We start from the raw sequence: 22934 nt of genomic DNA on the forward strand, positions 1-22934 counted from the left end.
CCTTGCCCCGCCCGCCGTGACGCAGCGGGGCCGCCGGGAGCAGGAAGCGGCGCGGGGGGCGCGGCCTCGGCCGCCGGTCGCGACGTCGCCACGCGCCGCTGATGCCGGCAGCGGCCGGGCCCGGCCATGGGGGTGACGCCGCCCAACTGCAGCCTGGGCGCGGCGCTCAGCCCGCAGCCCGGAGCGGGGCAGGGCGAGCGGGGCTGCGAGAACGGGGCCCTGATGGACAGCTTCGGCATCTTCCTGCAGGGGCTGCTGGGCGTCCTGGCCTTCAGCATCCTCATGCGTGAGTGGGGCCGGGCCGGGCGGCGGGGCAGGGCCTGCGCTGGGAGCCGGGCCACAGTCGGCGTCAGGGCCGCGGCGGCGCCGTTCGGGGCGGTGGGTGCCGGCGCGGTTCGGTCCGGTTCGGTCCGGTGTCGTCCAGCGCCTCGTTCCGCTGCTCGGGTCGGAGCGGTGCCGCCATCCCGCATCCTGAGCTCGGCGGGCGCTGACACGCGGCCGGTCGGGCCGGGCCCGTTCCCGTTCCTGTGCCCGTTCCCGGGGCCGCCGGCAGCTGCACCACGGGAGGAAACACCCGAGGATCGGGCAGCGCTCAGCACGTGGGTGTGATGCTGCCGGGCTGAGTCCAGGCTGCGCTTGTCTGGCCGTGGTATCGCTTAAAGAACGGGATGTTTTGGTTGTGCTGGGAAAAAGCGTAACACCGAGGCTGGGCCGGGAGCTGAGGAGCCCCGCTGTGTGCTGTGCGTCCTGACTCGGTGCTGTGTAGTGTTTCTGTACGTGGAGGAGCAGGACATTCACTGGGAGCTGCTTGTGACCGAGGGTGGTGGGACGGGGGGGGGTCAGTCACTGCTCTAAGTACTGCTAGAAAAGGAGGCTGCAGTGGGAGCCTGGCAGCTCGTCCTGCTGGCAGTAAAAGCCGAAGCAGAGGCTGCTTTGTTCCAGTGCTCACAGGACGGTGTTTGCTGCATTTCTTGGGCCGATCCTCCACCAGGAGGAGAAGCTGCCCTGACCTGCTGCACTGTAAGGGGTGCTCACACCCCCGGGAGGAGCTGCACTGAGCTGGCTGTGCTGCTCCTGCTCGCTCTCCTGCTCTTGCTTTGCTGCTTCTGATCTTTCTGTCATATTCTAAACAATGTTTGACCTGCTGTTCCAAGATCTTTAACAATTGCTCCAGTTAGCCAAGTAGGCCTGTCTGCTCCATGTGCCATGAGCCAAATCTGATAGGAAAGAGAATCGGGACTTCATGCTGGGGGAAAAGAGAGCAGGGGTGACCTCAGCACCTTCAGAGCTGTCTGTGACCCCATGCAAGGATGGCGCCGTCCTGGGTCTGGGTCATATGGCCAGAGCACTGAGGAAATTAACAGACCCGTGTGTTTGCTTTCAGGCTGAAGTGTCCCCCCATTGCAGTCCTCCATCCATTGGGCACAAGAGGGAGAAGTTCTGAGGGACAAGTGGCTGTGGCAGGGTCAGGGTGAGGGTCAGGCTGTGAGGGTCAGGCTGAGATGTGGCACAGCTGTTGTGTCAGTGGTGGGCTGCCTGTCCTCGTGGCACTAATCCTCGGCACAGAGCCGAACTGCTGTGTGCAGTGTCCCTCTGTAGCTGGGCAGGGAGCTGAGGGCACGTGGCTGCCTGGCTGCTGCTTAAATTTCCTCGAAAGGAGGGAGCTGCTCCCCTTCCTGGGAAAGGAGCCCTGGAAGGAGATCTTCTGTTGTTAGTGGTCCAGAACCCTCTGCAGAAAAAGAAATGAAAAGAATGTAAACCAAGATGTATTCTGGAACTGTTCTTTATGCACAGCGGTACTTTGCCTTTAAAGATAGTCAGTTTGACATCTAAGCAAGAAGTTCTGTTGGATGGGAGTATCAAAAGGTGACCCCAACTTGCCCTTCCCTTTTCTGGGTGGATCTTACTGTGCTTGTGTTCTACTAATTATTATTTTCTGGTTATAGTAATGAGAAGGAGTTTAGTACCTCATTACTAGATGTCCATCTGCAAATGAAGGAAGGGCTTTTCTAGGGCAAAACTGCTTAGTATTTGTCACTCCAGCATGGCACCTTCCTGTGTGTCCACCTGCCTGGCTGCTCTGACATTACACTCTCAGCTCTCTTCCAGAAGCATATATTGTCTTCCAAGGTCCCACCATGACCTCCCCAGGTTGTCCCTGGAGTGATGTGATGGGGACAGAGCACCTCGTTCTGAGCTGCTGGAGCAGCCACTGGAAACCAAGCCCAAGCTTCCTTCCCCCTTAGCTCACTAAGTCCTGCAGCCTGAGGGTAGCTTGCATGTGTTCTTACAGACCTGAGAAATCCAGAATCGTGATCAGAATTGCTGATATCGCACCTGGTCGCCGCTCTCTCTGTCCACATCCCAGAGCAGTAAGCGCCTCCTGTGCTGCCCTCGTAGGTGGTGAACACAGTGGTACCAGAGCCCGCTGCTGTGCTGCTTCTGACCTCTGTCCTTCAGTTTAACTGGGGATGAAGCCAGAGGTGCCCTGGGATGGTTTCAGATGAACGCTGCAGCTGTTCTACAGCAGTTGTGCTGAAGTCAGAGCACTGGAGTGGTTCTGTGCTGGCTGTGGTCTGTAACTCACTGCAAAAGGGAGTTCACCAGTTAAAAATGACCTCTCTGGCAATTCTTGGTTTGGTGACTGTTATGGATCCCACCCTCTTGTTCTCCAGTCTGTTAGCCTGCTTTTTTGAAGTCTGCTACTTAATTCTGCTCCTGTCCTGCCCAAGCATGTGCAATTTTCCAGCCTAGTTGATGGATGCCAAGCCACTTGGTAACAGGAAGCCTTAATGGGTTTCCGCTGCCGTAAGGGGTGGTTGGTTGTGCTTCGGACCAGCAGGGCGACCACTGGAGCTTCAAGGCGTGTGTCACAGTGTGCCTGCCTGACTTCATAGCGATGCTGTTTGCTTCTTGGCTTTTATGCTTTGGTGCAGCAGTTTTGGATTTCATTGCTGATGCCACAAAGCTCATTTGAAATGTTTTTGTATATCACGGTGTATTCTGCAGAAGTGCCAAGTGCCTCCTGGGCATCCTCTACTTCATGGTTTACTGATGGTGCCAGCACAGGATTCCCACGTGTGCGGTATCATTGTAGATAGCGTTTTCATGGGCTGGAGCCGCACAAAGCAATGGGGAAAGGCCTGTCCCATAGACAGCCGGTCCCTGTAGCTGTCAGTCACCAGCTGCTCCTCCTACGGCCTTTTCTCCGTGCAGTTCACGTGCCCGCTGCGCTTATCGGCGGATCGTGCAGGGCGGGGGGCAGCACCACGGACAGCTCCTGGTGCGCTCGGTGTATTTACACACACATCAGCCCTTCGGGGGCATCATCGTGTTGGAGTCAACAATGGGGGGTGCTTTAACAGCCACAGACAGAAACAAAAGGCAGCCATGTGGGCAGAGGTTACTGACTTGCTTTCTTTTAGCACGCATTCTTTAAGATATTCCTTAAGATCTCTTAAGGGGCTGTGGGTGCCCCTCCCTGGAGCACTCAAGGCTGGATGGGGCTGTGAGCAACCTGGGCTATGGGAGGTGTCCCTGCCTACAGCACAGGGTTAGAGCTGCGTGATCTTAAAGGGCCCTTCCAACCCAAACCATCCTGTCCTTCTATGGATGTAATTATGCTCCAGATAATAAGATTGTTCTGAGTATAATTATACGTGTTGTTCACATCATGGAATGTTTAGAAAAAAGGGTGCGATTTTGTTGACCTTTGGAAACTATTACAATGATAAATTATCCAGAACTTGAGAGCTGTGTTTAATCAGAACTAACTCCTGAACTGTTAGCTCGCCTGTTGTTTAACTGCAATCTGCATAATGAGCTGGTGTTCTTGACTAATGTTTTATAATTGAATTTGTAAGGAGCTGATGTGCACAAATACACCGTGCATTTCTGCACTCTGCAGTGATATTAATTTCATGGTTAATGAAGTTTGCAAGTATCTGACAAGGTCTTATCTGTGTGGATGGTGCTGATTAAATGGAGAGCCACGTCTGCTTCCTCACGCCTGCGGGCAGGAAACGTTCACCTTCTCACAGCACCGTCCCACTCACATGCTTCATGATCACAGCCAGAAGTGCACCCTACAGAACGCAGAGCGTGTGCTGCTCCTGGCAGCTGGAAGATGGATGGTGCATCGGTCAGGAGTAACTCGGCTTGTTCCTGCTGCTGCTCAGGGTGCTGAGGGGCTGTTCCTACCACCAGTGCTGCATTGCGCAGCCTCACAGTTTGCGTTTATATCCTTTGGGAGCTGGTGCCTGTGCTGTGCCTCACAGGTGTGCGCTGTCTTCTGCTTTGTCTTGGTTTCAGCTGGGATGGAATTGGTTTCTTCAGTGTGCCAAGTCAGAATTCTAGGAGGAAAACAATGTTGATAACACCAATGTCTATAGGTGCTGCTAACCAGTGCTGTACAGAGCCAAGGGTGTCTGCAAAGAAGGGCCCAAGGAGCAGCGGGGAAGAGAATTAGGACTGAAACTGGCCAAAGGGATATTCCATACCATGTGACATCACTTGGAAGGGGTTTTGTAGGGGGTGGGAGTTCACCTCGCTCTCTTCCACTGCTCAGGGGCTACCTGGGCGATGGTTGGGGGACAGTGAGCAATTGCTTATGCATTCATATATATCTATATAAATAGATATGTGTATATTTGTCATAATAATTATCCTTTCCCTTTTCCCTACCACAGCACACTCTGAGTGAAGGAAGGCAGTGTAAGCAGATAGGACCCGGAGCCGGGAGGTGAACCAGGGAGAGGGGTTCTGAAGTTTTTCAGGGTTTCAAATGTAATCTGCTTTAGAGAACTGGTGACTGGTGAAATGCCCAAAGTCTGGCCAGTGTTGCTTTGTGGGGTCGGTCCTGTCAGTCTTTGGCAGCCCCAAGGCAGGCAGGCCAGCACTCACCTGCACAGCCTTTGCTTTTGCTTTTGATTGTTGTTCCTGTCATTTTATCCCACTGTCAAAAGTACAGATCTTTCCATGGGCCAGAACTGACTTTAAGGTTACAACCAGCTGCTCACAACTTACAGCACATCTTCTGTCTCTGGTTGTTTTTTTAAAGATGTTATTCCCAGAAATTTGTATTTCTTTTGGAATTATTGCTCTTAATTTCTTACCAGCTCTGGAAAACATCAGCTATCAAATACCATCAAATACCATTTCAGCATCAAATACCATCAAATACCATCAAATACCATTTTAGCACACCTTTCTTGTCTCGAGGGTGATGGTGTGACATGTCAACGTATTTTAGTTTATCTGCATAGGGTTTGAATGTTCTCTTTGGGAGGTAATTGTAATGACAGAAAATGAAGTGGTCTAGACAGCTTTAAAATTGAGCTTAAAAATTACCTCCTTCATCTGATGCTAAAAGCTCGAGCTTTCTTCCAGCAGAGTGTCTTACAGTGCAGGCATTAGGTGTGAGTGTTGTGGAGCTTTCATGAAAGCTGCACAAATGTGAAGGGGTACAAAGCTGTGTCAATAAGAGCAGTGCTCCTGCACATGGAAATGATTGCCATTTCGTGTGCACGGAATAATGACCTTGTTAGTAGAGACACTGCAGCGAAGGAGCCTTCATGGCAACCAGGCAGCAACCCTCCATTCACTGTGTTTGTCTGTGTGAAAGTTGGTTGTGTAATTTTCTGCTTTTCTTTTTGTTAGGTGAAATGAGTCTCCCTTCTGCAATGCAGCGCTTCTGTTGTGTCCTCAGCAGAAGGATCAATCTGGTTAGCAAGAACTACATAGAATTTCAATGGACGTTAAACAGGCTGTGTAAATCCACCCTTGGCCTCCCTTTGCTGTGCTCATTGTTTTCCACAAAGAGGAACAGCTTCACGTGCTTCTTGCTTTGGTCTGAAGATACATTTGGGAGTTGGCTTCTGCTTTTGGGACTGTTCCACTGCAGGCCTGACTGATGAGCTCTCTGATGGGGGCGTTTGTTGCCGTGCTTTGGCAGCGCTGTGGGTTCTGCTGCTGGCTTAAAACAACTGGTGTGTATGCCTTGAAGTTCACTGATACCTGTTGTTGTGTTAGTGATGTCAGGAAAGCGTTGTCTGTTATTGAGCATTCCAGGAGCACTATAGGTGAAAATGGTGCTGTGTGCCATAAATGGGTGTTCAGTGCACGGTAATATGGATTTGTGCTGCTTAACCTTTGCTTGCAGTGTTTTATCATTGCTGTACCCTTGGCGTGCCTTCAGGAGTCAGGGGGTTGAGTCCTCTTGTTTGCGTAGCACAGTTTGCACAGCGGTTCCTGACCTCTAGAATGCTGCCCAGCAAACAAGCCAGAGACTGAGGGCGGGAGCTCCTGTCTGAATGTCTGCCAGGTGGGAGCTGGGAGCTGTGCTCTGACATTGGTTCCCCACACGGGCAGCCCGTGCCAGCAGGATGCACGGAGCAGGCTCAGCTGTGCTGCAGGCTGTCTGCCACATGCCTGCTGCTTGGGGAGCATTGCTGCAGCTTGAAAAACACAAGTGTTTGTGAGGACAAACCACCTCCAGGTAATGCATTTGGCTGTGTGTCCTGGAGAGGGACGGACTGTTGTATTCCAAAGCTCAGGAGCAGTGTTGGTCCACTGACATATTTCCTTCATAGTGAAAAAACAACCGCTCCTGGGGTGTCCTTTGTCCCAGCTGGAAACCAGCGGCTTCAGGACAGGAGTCAGCTCTTTGTAAGGGTAGATAACAGCAGGACAAGGGGAAATGGCTTTAAGCTAAGGGAGGGAAGATTTGGGTTGGATGTCAGGGGGAAGATCTTTACTCTGAGAGTGGGGAGGTGCTGGAACTGCTGCCCAGAGGCTGTGGATGCCCCGTTCAAGGCCAGGTTGGATGGGCAGCCTGGGCTGGTATTCAGGGTGGAGGTTGGTGGCCCTGCATGTGGCGGGAGGTTGGAGCTTCGTGATCCTTGAGGTCCCTTCCAACCCAAACCATTCTGTGAATTAACAGTGGGGCAATAAATGAATTAGTGGGCACGCCGTGCAGCTCTGCTTTGTCTGGAGGAATGAGCAGCATGGCAGAGGCACTGCTGCTTTCAGTCTTTCATGCTAACCAAGTCATGCATTTATTACCTCTCTTTAAAACAAACAAGTGAAAAACGATGTTCTTTTATAAAAAGCCCTGTGAATGGGAGGAGATCCTGAGCACTTCGGTGTCACAGAAGCTTTTAGGCACATTTGTAGCTTACAGACTTGTTGCCCTTTTGTAAGGCATCGCTCCAGCTCCTTCTCGTTCGGTGTGACGTTTGTTGCAAGGTTGATCTGGGGACATCTGCAATTTCTTATTCCTCTGCTGCCAAGGAGGAAATGTTGGGCTCGAGTGAAGCTTCAGCTGCAGCCCCTTAAAAGCTTTGCCTTAGTGTGTAAAGGAGGGGGGTTCAAACAGGAGATGGCTGCAGGGACAGCCCCGCAGTGGGTGTTGTTCTGTGGGGCAGCACAGTGCTTCTCTTCAGGATTTGGGGAATTAGTGGTGTGTATTTGTAACGGTTGTGGAAGAAGCGTTGGTAGCGATGAGCAGAGCTGAGGTTCTGACAACCCTCCAGAGCAGAGTTCAAAATAGGTGAAATCTGTCCTGCATTATTGATAGCAGCTTCCTGAAGCGGGGGGACAACTCATGAGCTTCAGCGTGCATTACTGTGCTTTGCCTTCGTGCTGTCTGCTCTGTTATCTGCCCATCTGGCAGCTCTGTGCGTGTTGGCAGAACTGCTTTCATTTCCTTTCCTGAAAAATTCTGGCATGGGATGTACGAACTGCGCTGCTGCTTTCTTCATTTGTAATTGAGTGTGAAATGCCGAACGCTGCTCATTAATTACTGCTCATCTGCTGGGCTCTCAGAGCAGCGCTGTGAGCTGTGCTCTGTGCCTGGCCCTGCTGGTGCTGAGCGCGGTGCGTGGCTGCTTGGGGCAGGTGGGAGCTGCTCCCCGGCCCACAGCTGTGCACTGCCCCGTCTTGCAAAGTGAAGGTAATTAGCAGCTCCTGGTGTAATTAGCAGCTCCTGGTGTAATTAGCAGCTCCTGGTGTGGCGGGCAGTGCTCGCTGTAAGCTGTGGGCTGGTTGATTCATCTGGGTGCTGCCTGTGGCGTAGCAGAGGACACGTATTTATGGCATGATGCTCGCGGGTGCCCACAGTGAGAGCTGCTCTTACAGCTTTTCCTTTGGTGTACATGTGCAGCCTTTTCCTCTCCCCACTTTTCAATTTCCAACAGCCACGTTCTTTTAGGAGGCTGCTGAAATAATAACGTGAATAGTTATTGTTCAGGGTTGGTGTTAAAGGCAGTGGCAGGGGATGTTGTCTGGTGGTGGGGAAAGGTTCTGTGCTTTGGGCAGTAGAAGGAAGCCCTGTGCAGTCACAGAATGACCCCGCATCCCGTGCCACATCAAACTGGGATGTGATGCTGTGTCCCAGAGCTGCCCCAGGGCTGGATGTCACCCAGTCCCTCTGAGCCCAGGGTTCATGTCCTCCATCGTGCTTTGGGCTTTGCTCCCCTGAGCTCATGGGGACACAGCAGTTTGTCTTGTGGGCAGCATCAAGATTGAAAGAGCCACATTTGTCTGTGGCTTTTTACCTTCGTGTAGTTGACATCTGTTTTAATACTGTTATTTTGTTGGTGGTGGTTTTTGGTTTGTTTGGCTTTTTTTAATAGGCTGTCAAACCTTCCAGTGAAAGCAGCATCTGATTTTAAGATCCATCCCAATTCTCATTTGGAATTCGGTTTGTGCACAAAAGTCTAATTTGTCATCCAGAAAGTACATAAGCTTTGTCAGATAATACGTTTGTCTTGTTACTCATCTTTCGGATTTCTCTCTAATGCTGTAGTTTGCCCTACGTTACAAGCAGTGCTTTCCTACCTCACTTCTGGTCTCCAGGGAGTGAAAGAAACTGCTTTATCTGATATTCCAAACCTGCTTTACTGTGGGCAATTAAATTCTCTGGTTGCATGTTCCTAAGGGCACAGCCGTGGCAATGGCAGTCAGGCAGTGGCTGGTTGTTGTGTGGGTGGTGCTGCCAGCCCGGCCGTTGGTCGCTGGGTGGTGGGAGGGGAGGGAGGAGGTTTCTCCTAAAATCCATCTTTAGGGATGGATACAATGAAATGCTGTTGGGTAAGTCCTGATTTAGCGGAGAGTGCAATGCTTCTGCACGGAGATCTGCTTTTACTTCTCACCGTGTCTCGTGTGTGGAGTTGCTGATTATCTCCAATTGTTTTTCTTCTTTTCTAGTAAAACGACTAAGAGAACCAAAGCATGAAAGACGCCCTTGGAGGATATGGTACGTTGCTGCAGGGTTCGCTCCTTTGGTGCAGCTTCTTGTGTGTTTTATGTATTGAGAGAAAGGCTGGTTGAATGTGACAATAATTAAAAAAAATAAAAGATGGTGACAAGAATGCGATGAACAAAACAATTACCGAAATACACTGGTCAATGAAATGGTATATTCTTTGGGTATTTCCCTTCCAGGTACTCTTCCAGATATCACCACAAAGATACCTTTAAACATATAGCGTTATGTTGTACCTTCTCCTGGAGATAGACTCCAGCACTAAGATCATGGAATGGCTTAGATTGGAAGAGACCTTGTAGGTCATGGAGCTCACCCCTGCCTTGGGCTGGCTGCCCCCAGCTCAGGCTGCCCAGAGCAGCTCCAGGAATGGCACCTGCAGCTCTGGGCAGCAATGCCAGCGCTCTGAGTAAACAATTTCCTCCTCACGTCTCACCTCAGTCTTCCCTCCTTTGGTTTGAAGCCATTCCCCCTTGAACTGTCACATACTGTTTTCTTGTAGTGATGCCAGCATAACCCGTACTATTTCTGAGGCTGATGTAAATGTTATGCTGTTGTTCCAGGTGTTGAAGACTGCAATGATGTTAGTTTGGGGCTTGTTTCCAATGGCTTCAATTCATCTGAAGGAACCCTGCTTTTCATAATTAATCCTGGCATTTATTTTATGGAAAAAGTAAATCCCAATTCTTTGTTTACAGCCTGCATCAGTCTGAAATTCAGTCTGGCTGCTTTCAGTTTTTAAGTCAAGAATCTCATTCTGGGACTTGGGTATCGTTATTTATCACATGCTGTAGTGATTAGATAAGTAATGTGTTGGCCTCCTGCCTCGTCCCAGCACTGTGTAGCACAGTGCATTTGGAAGAATAAAGTTTTAATACCAAATTGGTGGCATATTACCTTTTAGTGTTGTTATTTTATGAAAAATGAATAATTGGGTTGGGGCTTTAATATAAATGTGCTGCGTCACACTGTTGTAAACAGTTGAATGTGTCTTAATAGCTGTTTTTCACTCGTTGCAGGTTTTTAGACACTTCCAAGCAAGCCATAGGGATGTTGTTCATCCACTTTGCAAATGTCTACTTATCAGACCTTACTGAAGAAGACCCTTGTTCACTGTGAGTGCTTCATTTTTGAACCACTGATGAATATGGAGGTTCCACTGTTGAGTTTGCTGTATTTGGACACTAACACAAAATAGGTCTGAGAAACCAGTTTTCATGCAAGAAGTCAGTCACTTCCAAACACTTTTGTTTTAAGCTCAGTTAATGTAAGATCCGGAATTTGCTCTGTTGGTGTCAGGCTGTTTGGACCTAGGAACGTGGTTTGGGTTTTTTGTTTGTTTGTGTTGGTTGGTTGGTTACTTGCTTGCTTTTGGGCGTGGGTTTTTTTTCTGGTCTGTGTATGGATGCTTTAGACTGAGGATAAACTGATAAGCTATGAAATTGCTTGTAGAAGCCTCATCATTTGCCCCTTAGAACCAAAGGCAGTAACTTTGATGATGGCAGCTGCTCACTGTTGTCCTTTGGTAACCAAAGAAGTTCAGTGGCTCAAGGAATATGTTTGTGGTGTTTCCCAAGGCTAAAGACTTCTCTTTATTTCTCTTTAGTTTATTCTGTTTCTACATGCAATCAATGTCCTGGTAAAACACTGCTTTTCTCCTCCCACCACAGCATTTTGGTAGGGAAATACATTGATTTAATGCACTGACTGTGGAGATTAAGGTGTAATATTGAGAGTGTCAGTAATAACAGGCATCACTGTTGGATTTCTCCCCTTACTGACTTAATTTCCTGATGATTTATAAAAGTGACAGGTGCAAATTGCTTTTGTTCCATTTTCATGTGTGTGTTTAAGCTAACGAAAACATGTCTAGAATCATCATTGTTTGAAGATAAAGCCTCGTACTTCATTAGGGTGTCTTTAAAATCTAGGAGCTCTTTGTGTTGGCTGCTGAGGTTCCAAAACAAGAGGTCTTTGGCACGTGTCTGTATAGTCTACGTAACTTCATTTTCAGATTCCACTGTTCACATAAACATAACGTGGCGACAGCAGCCAGAAGGGTGGGAGGCAGAAACGTCATTCAGCGTTCTCAGGATAACTGCGTGGAGCTGTGCAGTGTCTTAGGCAAGGGCCCAGGTCCTCGCTGTTGTCAGAAAGACAGTCTGCTACGTCAACCAGAGCCACTCTGCCTTTCTTGGGCAGAAATATACCTTAAGGGCACGAGTGGGTGAAAACTGCTGAGTAGAAGCAGCACTTCTGCCTGTGAGTTCAAATAATAGTGATTTAACTCAGCAAAACTTCACAGTGGGTAGTTTTTGTTTTGTAGTTTGTGGGTTATTTTCAGAACAAAACCAGAAAATGCCGTTTTAGAGAACTCTGTGATTCAGAGCTTGGAAAGAATTACGACTGGAAGCTCATGTTTGTCAGCTTGGTACTGCAGTGCTCTAACTCAGGCAGGGTAAGATGAAAGCTGACAAAGCACCTTGTGGCGTGAAGGATTCTTAGCAGACAAAGCAAGCACAGTGTCCCTCAGCGCTGGGTACCACTGGTGGGCTCTGAGCACGTCTGACCTGCCCCACAGCAGCAGGATGGCAGCAGTGCTGGGCAATGGACCTTCTGCCAGCTGCTGCTGGGCCGTCTCCTGCTGCAGGCTTAGAGCAGCCCCTGGTGGCCCCGGCCGACCTGTGGACTCCTGCAGTTGCTGGGCTTCATCTGCTAAATGCTCAGCATGGATTTTAGTGCATGTCTAATACAAAAGTTCATTCAAACTACAAATTGACGTGCAACTGTTGGAAAATAACTGTTGTTTAAAAGCTTACAGGTGCATCTTGGCTGAAGCAGGGCATGTCTGATTGTTTTTACTCTTGAGCTGCTGCTTGAATGGGATTTTCGAGGGTCAGAACAGCTCCTTCTTTACTGCTTTGAATGTCCATGTTCTTTACTGCTTTCCTCTTACTAGCGTTGTTTTGTCCAGCAGAAGCACACAGCTCTGATCTGTTCTTTTTATTGCTGCAGATAAGAACCTGTGGACTCCAGAGTTTACGTTAGCATTGGGAACTGCCAAATAGGCATCTCAGTTACAGGGATTCGCTGTGTGGCTGTCAGCAGGGATGACCTTCGCTGTCTCTTTCTCAGCTGCTGTTTTGTTCAGCCGAAATGGAGCAGTAGTAAACAAAGCACACGGGCTCACGAGGACTCTGAAGTCCAGCTGCACCATTGAATGGGCCTAAGAATTAATTTGAAACCCGTAGAAATCTCTGTAGATTTTTAAAGTGTAGGTAAGATTGCAGAAGTTCCTCCTGAAGCAGTTGATAGTGCAACAGTCTTGTGTCCAGTGCACTAAGTTGTTTTGTGGGAAGGCTTGTTCTGGATTCAGTTTCAAACATCCTTTAAGCAAGACCTGAAGTGCTGAAGTAAATTATTTCCACTGCAGCCCTCAGTAATTTGAAATGGGGCTTTGACAGTGACTGCAGGCGCTGCATGCACGCATGAGCCCACACCCAACGCTGGCAGAAATGTAAGCTGAAGCTAAAGCCTGAAACAGAATATTGATACTCTGGTAAAGCTATTCAAATGTTATGCTCTGTAGTTGCCGAAGTGGGAAAATGATTCATTGAAGTGTTCCAGCTTCACAACATTTATATGGATTTATCAGCGGCAGATTTAAAATACTCTGAATTTCTGGAAAACAGACCCTTACTCCTTGCTTCATCTTTCTTTTTCTTTTCAGGTACTTTATCAACTTCTTGTTAGATGCCACATTAGGAATGCTGTTAATCTATGCAGGTGTACGTGCAGTCAGCAGCATTGTGGAATGGCAGCAGTGGGAGTCCCTGCGCTTTGGTGAATATGGTAAATGTTTCTCTTTTTGCACTGAAACACTTTCCAAAGCAGAATTTCAGGATGTTTCAGTTAACAGTTAGCTGATCTTTAAGTCGCAGCACAGCTGTTATAATGGCTGTTGTAATATTTCACTTGTCAGTTGCGTTCTTGCACATTCTGTACCTTGACATTCCAGGTCTATGTGTAACAAGTCTTTTACAAGATATTGGATCATAGAATGGCCTGGGTTGCAAAGGCCCACAGTGCTCATCCAGTTCCAACCCTTGCTATGTGCAGGGTCACAACCAGCAGCCCAGGCTGCCCAGCACCAAAGGAAATGTGCTTGAAGATGAGCGTGTTTTCGGGTGGTTTGCGAGCGTGGAAAAACAAAGCCCACCAATGAGCAAGTCTCCTCTTTTGACTGAGTGATGTTGTTTGTGTTTCTAGAGCCCAAATAATCATTTGTCTCAAGCTTGTTCTCGCTGTGAGCTCATTTCCCATCTTAGCTCTATTACTTGATCCCCGGTGATTCACTACTTGAGAAGCTGTCATAAAAATAGCTGTTGTCTTGCTGGTTTTAAAAGCCGCTCTTTATATGGAGGGTAGTTTTTAAGTGTAAATGCCTCAAGAAAGGAATGGGTACCAAGATGCCAACATGGTTGCTGTTTGTACAGCATGCTAATTTATGAATCTCGTAGCGTGGTGCTCCCTCAAGGGCTTTGTTGTGAGAATTTTTACATCTATTGCATTTGTTTTGTTTTTGGTCCAGAGGAGGGCCACAAAGATGATCAGGGGGCTGGAGCACCTCCCCTATGAGGACAGGCTGAGGGAGTTGGGTTTGTTCAGCCTGGAGAAGAGAAGGTTGCGAGGTGACCTCATTGCAGCCTTTCAATACCTGAAGGGAACTTACTCCCAGGAGGGGAGTAAACTCTTCGAAAGGGCTGATAATAGCAGGACTAGGGGAAATGGTTTTAAGTTGAAGGAGGGAAGATTTAGGTTGGATGTTAGGGGAAAGTTCTTTACTAGAAGGGTGGTTAGGTCCTGGAACAGGCTGCCCAGTGAGGTTGTGGATGCCCCGTCCTTGGAGGTGTTCAAGACCAGGTTGGACAGGGCCCTGGGCAACCTGATCTAGTAAATGTGTATGTTTGGTGGCCCTGCTAGGCAGGGGGGTTGGAACTACATGATCCTTGAGGTCCCTTCCAACCCGGGTAATTCTGTGATTCTGTGATTCTGTGTGTTTTCATATTTCCAGATTCATTACGTCAGTGGCTGGATTTTAATAGAAGTGTGGAATCAGTTAATATATTTGAGTATGTAAAGAGGAAAAAAGCAGCTGTGATCTGTACCAAACAGAATGTTTCCAGCATTCCCCCTCCCTTCTTGCATTAGGTCAGTTTAGCTGCTGGGAGTAGAAAACAGGTGACCAAATTCCCCTGGCTGACAACGAGCTCCATTGGCAAATAGATGGCTGTGGTCTCTTTGCTTCCCAGATTATTCGCAGCCTACCTACAGGGTAGATAGACTCTCACTGTAAAGCTTTCAGATGTTGTTTTGGAGAGATTCCTCAGGTTGGCTTTTTTATAAGAAAATGCCTTGAAATTTGAAGCAAAACAAGTTTCAGGATAGAGGAGTTGTGAGTATTTTGTTTAAGAGCTGGCTATGAACAGGATTCTACAGGGTGGCCGATGAGTGCAGTGTGCCCTCATGCAGACTGCTTCTTATTGCCCAGCATTTTCAGAGCATGTTGCTGCAGTTGTCACTGCTGCCAGTTTTTCCAGTTTCAGATTTTTTTAAGCAGCAAAACAGTTCAGTCTCAAGATCATCCCCAAGTATTAACACTGAAAGCCTTTCAGAAATGTTCCAGAAAAGGAAGTAGCAACTATCTATTATGCATTACAAATACACAAAGGCATCTGAATTTCCATTGCACATTATTCATCCCCAGGCTGACGAGTTCTAAGCTGCAGTTGAAGACGGTGCAGAAGTGTAAGGAGCCACCAGTGCCCCCAGCAAAGCTTCCTTTTGGCTTCCAGTGAAGCACAACCATTCCTCTCTTTTCTCTTCCTTTCTCCTTGCACCCATAAAATCTAACCGTGGTTTTCCTGTTCAGATGTTTGTGTCAGCTCATTTCAGGCAGATAACAGGGCGCTCAGGTTTTCACTCTGCCGCTTCCTATTGGGGCGCTGCAGATATTCAGACTTTCAGTTTGAAATGGAAGTGTGATCCTGATTAATATTTTACTCATTTAAATTTATGATAGTGTTGTTTGCACCTGTTGCTATAATTACCATTGGGTACTTACAAAACCCAGCTTTGTAGAGAGGAAAGATGTTTAAGGTAGCCTGTTTGTGCTAAATTGGGGTGGAGTGGGGCAGGGGTGGTAGGAACAGCACTAAGGAAGCAGGGGAGGGCACTCCAAGACGGTATGAGTGTCCTTCTCATACTGCTTCTCTGAAGTGTTTGCTGGGAGGTAAAAACCACCCATATGAGTATATTGAACTTCTCTCTTGCAGGTGACCCGCTGCAGTGCAGCGCTTGGATGGGTCAGTGTGCTCTGTACATAATGATTATGACATTTGAGAAAACCATCATCATTATAGTGCTTCTGATTCCTCAGTGGAAGGAGGTTTGTCTTTTTACTGCATCTTACAGACAAATTTCAGTGCAAGCCGTAAAGCAGCAGATTTCTGATGTTCCAGTGTTTGTTGGTTCAACATATCCTCTAGCACCTCAGCTGACTACACTCAGTGCCATTTAATTCTGTAGGACTGGCATGTTCCTGTTCCTTGATTAGGCTTTCTGACATTAATTGCCAGAAATATCCCATCACAGCTTGTTTGTTTTCCTTTTATATACACTGCAATGTATAAAATTTTATTCTGTCTACTTGTCTGAACGCTCTTGAAGATAGATAAGGATGTCTCCTTTTCTTAACGTTTAACTCATATTTGCAGCTACTTCATTTTCCTTTCTATGGTATTTTAAATTTCCTTCACATCACTGTTATAAAAGTAAACTGGAGGCTGTTGGTAATTTGCAGAGGTTCAGGGAAGGCAGCTGCTGATGACTGGATTCATTCTGATAGCATCAGTGTAACTTAGCACTGAGAGTGATGTGTGCTGTGGCACACTAACCCCAGTTAGTCTCTCTTACGTGGTGTGGGCTAATTTGGGAGCTGAGTTATCTCACTGTGTGTTTTGTATAGCTCTGGTCTGTTTAAATTTCCTTAAGATAAGACTTAAAAACATGTTCCTTGGGAACATGCAGCTCTAAAGTGGCCCAGATTATTTGAAAGCATCTCCTCAGACTTCTATAAACAAAAATGGCAGAGATAAGTGTCTTTCTGGCCCCACTCACTGATCTGTGGTGATTTATAAGCTGTCCTAAATGCTCTCCTTTCCTACAAAGTTATCCTTTTTTTGTTCACATGAACTGTTTATGTAGTGTTAGTACATCGGTGGTTGCACTTACTAATCCAGTTGTACCCATGCTGCCCTGATCTGAATTTAATCCTTTTCTTTTCACAGGTAGCTTTATTGAATCCTATAGAGAACCCCCAGTTGGAGCTGGCTATCGTCATGTTGATAGTTCCCTTCTTTGTTAATGTCAGTATAACTTGCATGCTTCAATGAGATGTTTACTTGTATTTTTCTCCCATCTGTTAGTTAAATATCACTAATCCTTGATTAATGTTAATCCTTAAAGCACAGTGTACCTTCATGTGGTAATTATCTTCATTTTTTTTAAAAGGAAGAGTGTCAAAGAAAGGAGAAAATGCCTGAACATGTCAATTGCATGTAGCTGAAATCCATACTTAGCTAAGTAACCAGGCTCAGGAGAGGTATAGAAGTGCTTTGTTGACTTCTTTGGGCTGATGACTTGAGTAGATTGAAAGTAATAATGGAATACTTACGTAGGGATTGTAAAACAAGAATGAAATCTGCTTTAGAAAGCAGTTATAAGGATTGCTGCACTGTGAAGTATCCTGTGTCTGACCACAGCTGTCAGTGACTGGTCAACACAGGAGTGGAAGAGTGCAAACGTGCCATCATCCTGTGGTTAATGCCTACAACACCATCCTTACCTGAGTACACCTTGCCAGCAGTCTGGGAGTCGAGACTAGAGCCAGAGATGGTGTCTTTGCACCCAGTAACTGCTGGCAGCTTTTTCTCTCCTTGTTTTGCTCAGTTGTGGATTTTCATTGAAATGGGAAGCTCTGTTGCACCCAAATGTCTGCCTAAAGCCACTCAGGTTTCTGCATGAGGAGTTAATGATTGCTCTGAACAACAGTTGTTTTTCTTGTTCTCTCCTCTGCTTCCGAGGATTAAAGTAGACATGTTGTAGAGGATTTGTGCAATGTATGATAAGCCTCGGAGCTGAGTGCTTATGTAAAGCTTAACTTTTTGGGCAGTTTGGAATTATTGTTAAGTTTTCCCGATTTTTGTCTGCACGTTGACCAAACAAGCATACGCTCACCTGAAAGAACTGAACTGTCACTTTTCTCCTTCTCTTTACCAGGCATTCATCTTCTGGGTTGTAGATAATTTTCTTATGAAGAAAGGGAAGACAAAAGCTAAACTTGAAGAAAAAGAAGCAGGACAAGATTCAAGAAATGGGAGTAAAGTCCGCTACAGGAGAGCAGCATCACACGAGGAGTCAGAGTCAGAAGTACGTAGAGTTCACTATTGCAATTAATGCAATATCAGTGTGATTCCTCTCTCACGCCATTGATTGCACTGTAGCGTTGTGAGCTTGGTTTTGATGTTCTTTGCACAGTTCCTATTGTTTGCAGTTCAAAAGAGGATAAGAAGATGGTATTGTTGCAGCCCTCAGTAGCTGGTTGTTTTCCTTCTGGAGGGCAGGAAGTCACCATGTATATATAAATGTCTCAGATGTAACACTACAAATGCTGCTGCAAATGTTATGCAGTACAAAAGCTGACAAAAGGCAATTCTAATCTGAGGACGGGTCTGTAGCTTAAAGTGAGAGGTGGCTGGGTATTGTAAACAGTGCTGCCTTGTGGGTTTGCTTTCTTTTTTCTTTGTTTTTGTAATACAATGACTATCATATTGCAAATGTAAGTAGAGAGCTTATGTGTTCTCTCTCACTTTAAGAGCAAGGTGCCCCCACTATTCTGGAGGAGCTGGGGTCACTGATTTATTTAGGTGCAGTCTGTGACTGTAGTAGAAATTAATACACATGCATCCTTCTTTGAAACTTACTTGAGGTTTTGGGTTGGATGCGTGATGTTGTTGGGTAGAATGAACTGTATGTCCAAATTGTGTTCTGTAGAAGGTGCTTTGCAGGGGTATAGAGCAGGGTGAGGGAAGACTGTGACTTTGTGTGTTACTCAGGAGCTGTAATTTGTCTGTAGATCCTCATCTCGGCAGACGATGAGATGGAGGAATCGGACGTGGAAGAGGACCTGCGTAGACTGACCAACCTAAAGCCCATTAAGAAGAAGAAGCATCGTTTTGGTCTGCCAGTATGATGCATTCCCTGACCTGTGTTTGCAGGTTTCACTGCAAGAACTTCTCAGTCAGTGGGTTTTAATGTTGCAGTTGCTTCTCACTTTCATACAAACTGACTCAAAAGCAAGGTCTGTCAACATAATGCAATCAGCTGGAAGACTTGCAGTTCAGTTGCACTACAGACACACTGACCAATTATGCAAGAATGTCTTTTCATCCTGTGTGAAAGCAGCATTGTTAAGGATGGGTCACTGCTGTGACTGCATCTGACATGTCAGAGAAGATTCAGAAAAGATCCAGTAACCTTTCCTTTGTGGTTACCGGATGATGCGGTGTAAGATGTTCTCTAAAAGGCATCCAAATTGAATAAGTTAGAGTGTGTTTTATTACTAAAACTGGCTTTTGCAGCATAATTCCTAGAGCAGAATAGTTTATGGCTACAAGCTGTAACTTACTGTTATTTTTTTAAGTACAAATGTTTACTTGCTACCAGGTACCTATGGAACTAATAGGTGGAACAAAGATTTTTTCCAAGATTCCTCAAATCTATTTGACTATTTTATATTTAAGTTATATTTTCATATGGTTGTATTTAAAGATTCTCCTTGTCAGAGCAAAGGGTGTCGTTCCCTTCTTTGTGCAGAAAAGGTCAAAAGGTTTGTCAGTTTGCCGTGAACATCGTTTTATCCTTGTGTGCTGGTTTCAGACAAAGGGGCTGCAAAGGGAAGAGCTCTGTCACTGCTGCAATCACCAGGTGTCACTAAGGATGCAGTCCTTGGTGTGATTATGACCATGTGATTTGAGAATACCTTTGTTCAGTACGAGGTGTTGGCCGCGTGTTTGACTAATGTGCACTTTAGTGTATAGCAGCAGTGTGTCACAGTAGGTCACTTCTTTGTGAAACCAATATCTGTGATTGAATTTATTTCCGTGTCTGAAAGTCTGCTGTGTGAACCTCTTGTGTAGTGCAGGAGGGGTGGAACCTTCCTGAGGCTTTTCCTTGCGTAGAGCCATCCAGGGCCTCGATCTGATGGAGGACTGTGCTACAGTATTGTGACTAATTCTGTCCCATGCTTATTTTCTGTTGAAAAAGCAACCTTCTGTGTCGTGTGCTTGAAAAACAGGAGTCTTCTGTTTACTTTCCTGTCAACCTGGCTATCCTCTCGTATGTCACAGAAGAGAGGCGTAGTGCAGCTGCTGCAGAACTTCTGCAGTTCTCAGCTCATGTCTTCTAGCCGTTGACAACGTGTGCTGCTCTAAAACCCTTCGGGCATTTTCAGTGAGATCCTTTTGCTTTGCCTGTGTTCTGAATGTTTCTGACAGCTTTCCTTGCTGAGCTGAACCTTGTGCAGGACAAGGCGGTGTGTCAGAGAAGTGACAACAGAGACTGATTGCAAGTCTGTTTTAGTGTCCGGACACCAGAAGTGTTCCAAGCCTTAAACCAAACAGTTTCATCCGAAAACTGCTCAGAACTTTTTAAGATTTTTTACATTTTTTATGACTTTACCAGGTCTTGAAGTGATTTTCTTATCCAGACCGCTTACACCTGGTTCTTGGGCCTTAGTAAATACCGAACTGTGCGCTCCCTTCCTTCCCACTGCTCCAGCTTTCCTTTTCCTGCTCGGCTGCTGAGGTGAACGCAGCGCTCTGAGCCTCCAGGGATCACCTCGGCGTGCCCAGCTGATTCAAAGGGACGTTGTATCAAACCTGGTGTTTGCAAGCTTAGGTGAGCCACTGACCTCTGTTACTGTGCACTGAAATGTAATTACTGCAATAAGTTCAAATACGAGCGTTTCTTTTAGATTCAATGTAGAATCTGATGACCTGGAGGACAGGGAAACGGGGAAATGTCCCTCATCAGTGTTGCCTCTGTTTTCGTTTTTAGTGTTGCTGGTTGTTGGTTTCATTGCCCTGCTGGTAGTTGCTGGTTGGGCAGTTTTGTGTCTCCACAAGCACAGAAGTCCTTCGAGGAATTCCTTTTCATCAACAACCTGCTGTTCTAAAGGGATGTGAGAGCTGGGGTTGGCTCTCATCGTAAATGTGTTTATATTTTCAGCGTAGGCTTTGTTGAGTTTCAGCTGGTGGAATCCAAGTGCGTCGCATGTGCTGCACAGTCACTGCTATCCTCATCAACTGCGCGGCGCACACAGGTTTAACTGCACAGGCTTTCATTTCATCTTCCTTTTCCCTCCTCTGATCTCTTAAATTATTGAAATGATATCTATTTCTATATCTATTTCTGGTCTCGTGTGCAGTCTGTGAAATGTCCGTATGAAATTATGGCCTTAATCATGTAAAGTATTTGTTTTGAGCAGACCTCAAACTGGCTGACTGAGTACAAAGGAAAAGAAAGGAATAGAAAGGAGTTCAAAGGAATATAAAGGAATATAAAGGAGTTCAAAGGAATATAAAGCACTACAGAGCATTTCTTGAAGGTGGTTTTTGCAAATGCCTGATTTTTTATGTCTTAAGTGCTTAAACGTTGCTTGGTTTGAGACTTCAGCATGCCTAGCGAGGTGATGTAGGAAAGCACTATGAGCCAAAGAGAAGTCGAGTGTTTTAAGTACTGCAGCAATGGGAGGAGGAGAGTATCTTCAGAGGGAGAAAAACTGCTCTAACTCCCTCTGCTAAGACCAAGTTCTTGCTCACAAGCTCAGCCCAACACCCAGGCCTGGTTTTCTGCTGTTTGTTTTACATTATCGCGTGAAAAAGGAAGAAAAGATGCACAGCTGCAGTTTTCCCCTTTGGAGATGAGAATGGGAGCTGTGGTCAGTGTGGGTTGGTGGGCTCCTGTCTGAGCTCCCGTGTGCAGGGAAGGATTTGCCCCGTGCTCCCTGCATCGTGCTGCTCGTGGCCATGGGCTGCAGGCACGGCTGGAGTCAGTGTTCGACTCAGAGTCGGTCCAGTCATAATAATACCATGATGGCAGCTTTGTGTCTGTCCTCACACTGGCGCTCTGAGCTCACACCTGGCTAATGCTGTTCATGACAGCCAACAGTGAAGATTAGTTCAGGCTTGAAAACGTGATTGTTAATGGAAATAAGCTGCGTTCTGTATGTCAGAGTGAGAGAAAGGGAGCGTAACGTACCGACATACAGTGTTGGTGCAGCTGAGATTTCCCACGTCTGGGTCAGCCTCCATCTATGAACAGCTCCTGGTGTCTGACCTGCAGCACGTCCATATGGGCTGACAGCTCCGCTGTTACCTGGGATGTAGTTTTCAGGCTCTGGCTTTAATCCGTTCAGGTCCCCTTGTCTGACTTCCAGTCGGTGGATGCTGTACGTTAATGCTGCTCACTACAACGGGCTCAAGATTTTTTCAGGGAAGACTCAGAAATTGAGTTGCAAATCAGAGCAATGCAAAGTGATCCATCCCTGCCCACTGTGCACCCAGAGGGGAGGGGGGGCTCTGCGGGAGCTGAGCATCACGAGGGGTCTCTGCCACTGTGCTTGACCAGCCCATGTTGGCAGCTTCACTGTGCAGGAGAAACCAGCGATGGAAGAGAATAAATTCAGCCACATCAGGTCAGAGCAGGTCGTACAGCAGAGGGGTGCAAACCTCTTATGTACTTAAAGTTTCCAGTTCAATTACTGAAAATGGCTGCTATAGTTTTACAAAGTAAAGCTGCAGTATCTTTACAAAGGGACTCTTGTAGGTGTTTCTGTCTTTGGTGGGTATCTGTCTCCAACTGAACGTTGGGTTTGTTTGTAAGTAAAGTCAGATTGGAGCCTGTGTGAGCAAAGCAAAGAGCTGCGTTCTGCTGCCCTCTGTCCGACCACGCTGTTAATCAGTAGCGTTACCTTCAACTTCTAAGGGTATCTGATGTAACTGCATTGTATAACGGGTTACAATAAAGGTGACTTATTACAGATCTGTGCTCATTTGTTTTAACCGTGAGCCTGTTTGGGTGTCCATAACCCTCTGCCTTCACAGATGGGAAGTTGGTAGAGGGAAGCCCTCAAGTCATTAATAGATATCCAGATGTTATCTGGAGCTGCTGCTGCTTTCACCGCTTCTCCTGGTGGAAGCAGCCTGGTCCAGCCTGTTGCCCTGCACAGTGTCTGTTACTCCTCTCCGGTGTTTGTGCATTACTTTCATTGCTTATCACTTACTGCACACTGCAGCCCTGTCCCCCTCGTTACTGCATTACAGGGAGCTCACGGAGCCGTCTGCTGCCGGCAGGATCCTGGAGGAGAAGTCAAACCTGCTGTGGGAGCTGTGGCTCCTGGAGGGCCAGGTGTGTGCATTGACTGCACTCTGTGCTCAGCGCCCTCTTTTCACCACCCCTTAGGAAAGGAGTTTTGCAGACCCCGGTTACAGAGCGAGGGTCCAGCTGTGATACACAGACTGCACTGATGCTTTGGTTGTATTCAGGA

The 22934-nt window shown here is 47.0% G+C and overlaps 1 protein-coding gene across 5 annotated transcripts; it reads left to right on the forward strand.

The window, feature by feature from the left end:
• STIMATE (STIM activating enhancer) lies at positions 1-22427 on the forward strand. 5 transcript variants are annotated; one of them, XM_015874448.3, is made up of 8 exons: positions 11-286; positions 9208-9256; positions 10285-10380; positions 12996-13117; positions 15601-15713; positions 16615-16692; positions 17606-17755; positions 18462-22427. In XM_015874448.3, the coding sequence occupies exons 1-8, from the start codon at positions 127-129 to the stop codon at positions 18576-18578; spliced, it is 885 nt and encodes a 294-aa protein (XP_015729934.1). In that variant the 5' UTR covers positions 11-126; the 3' UTR covers positions 18579-22427. The 5 variants fall into 5 exon arrangements, 4 of the variants coding, with proteins under 4 accessions (XP_015729935.1, XP_015729934.1, XP_032303202.2 ...); XM_032447311.2 differs by lacking the exon at positions 11-286 and adding an exon at positions 5824-5987; XM_085517249.1 differs by lacking the exon at positions 11-286 and adding an exon at positions 9829-9938 and having other exon boundaries at positions 9225-9256.
• The last annotated feature ends 507 nt before the right edge of the window (positions 22428-22934 follow it).

Source organism: Coturnix japonica, chromosome 15 (genome assembly GCF_054131305.1).
Source record: "Coturnix japonica strain WE chromosome 15, WE-NBRP24, whole genome shotgun sequence".
Classification (NCBI taxonomy): domain Eukaryota; kingdom Metazoa; phylum Chordata; class Aves; order Galliformes; family Phasianidae; genus Coturnix; species Coturnix japonica.

Excerpts from the sequence above, each read along its gene's own strand:
- STIMATE (XM_015874448.3), top strand. The coding sequence starts at position 127 with ATGGGGGTGACGCCGCCCAACTGCAGCCTGGGCGCGGCGCTCAGCCCG. Across the intron at positions 13,118-15,600 it reads CCTGCGCTTTGGTGAATATG|GTGACCCGCTGCAGTGCAGC; the intron begins GTAAATGTTTCT and ends TCTCTCTTGCAG. Across the intron at positions 15,714-16,614 it reads TGATTCCTCAGTGGAAGGAG|GTAGCTTTATTGAATCCTAT; the intron begins GTTTGTCTTTTT and ends TTCTTTTCACAG.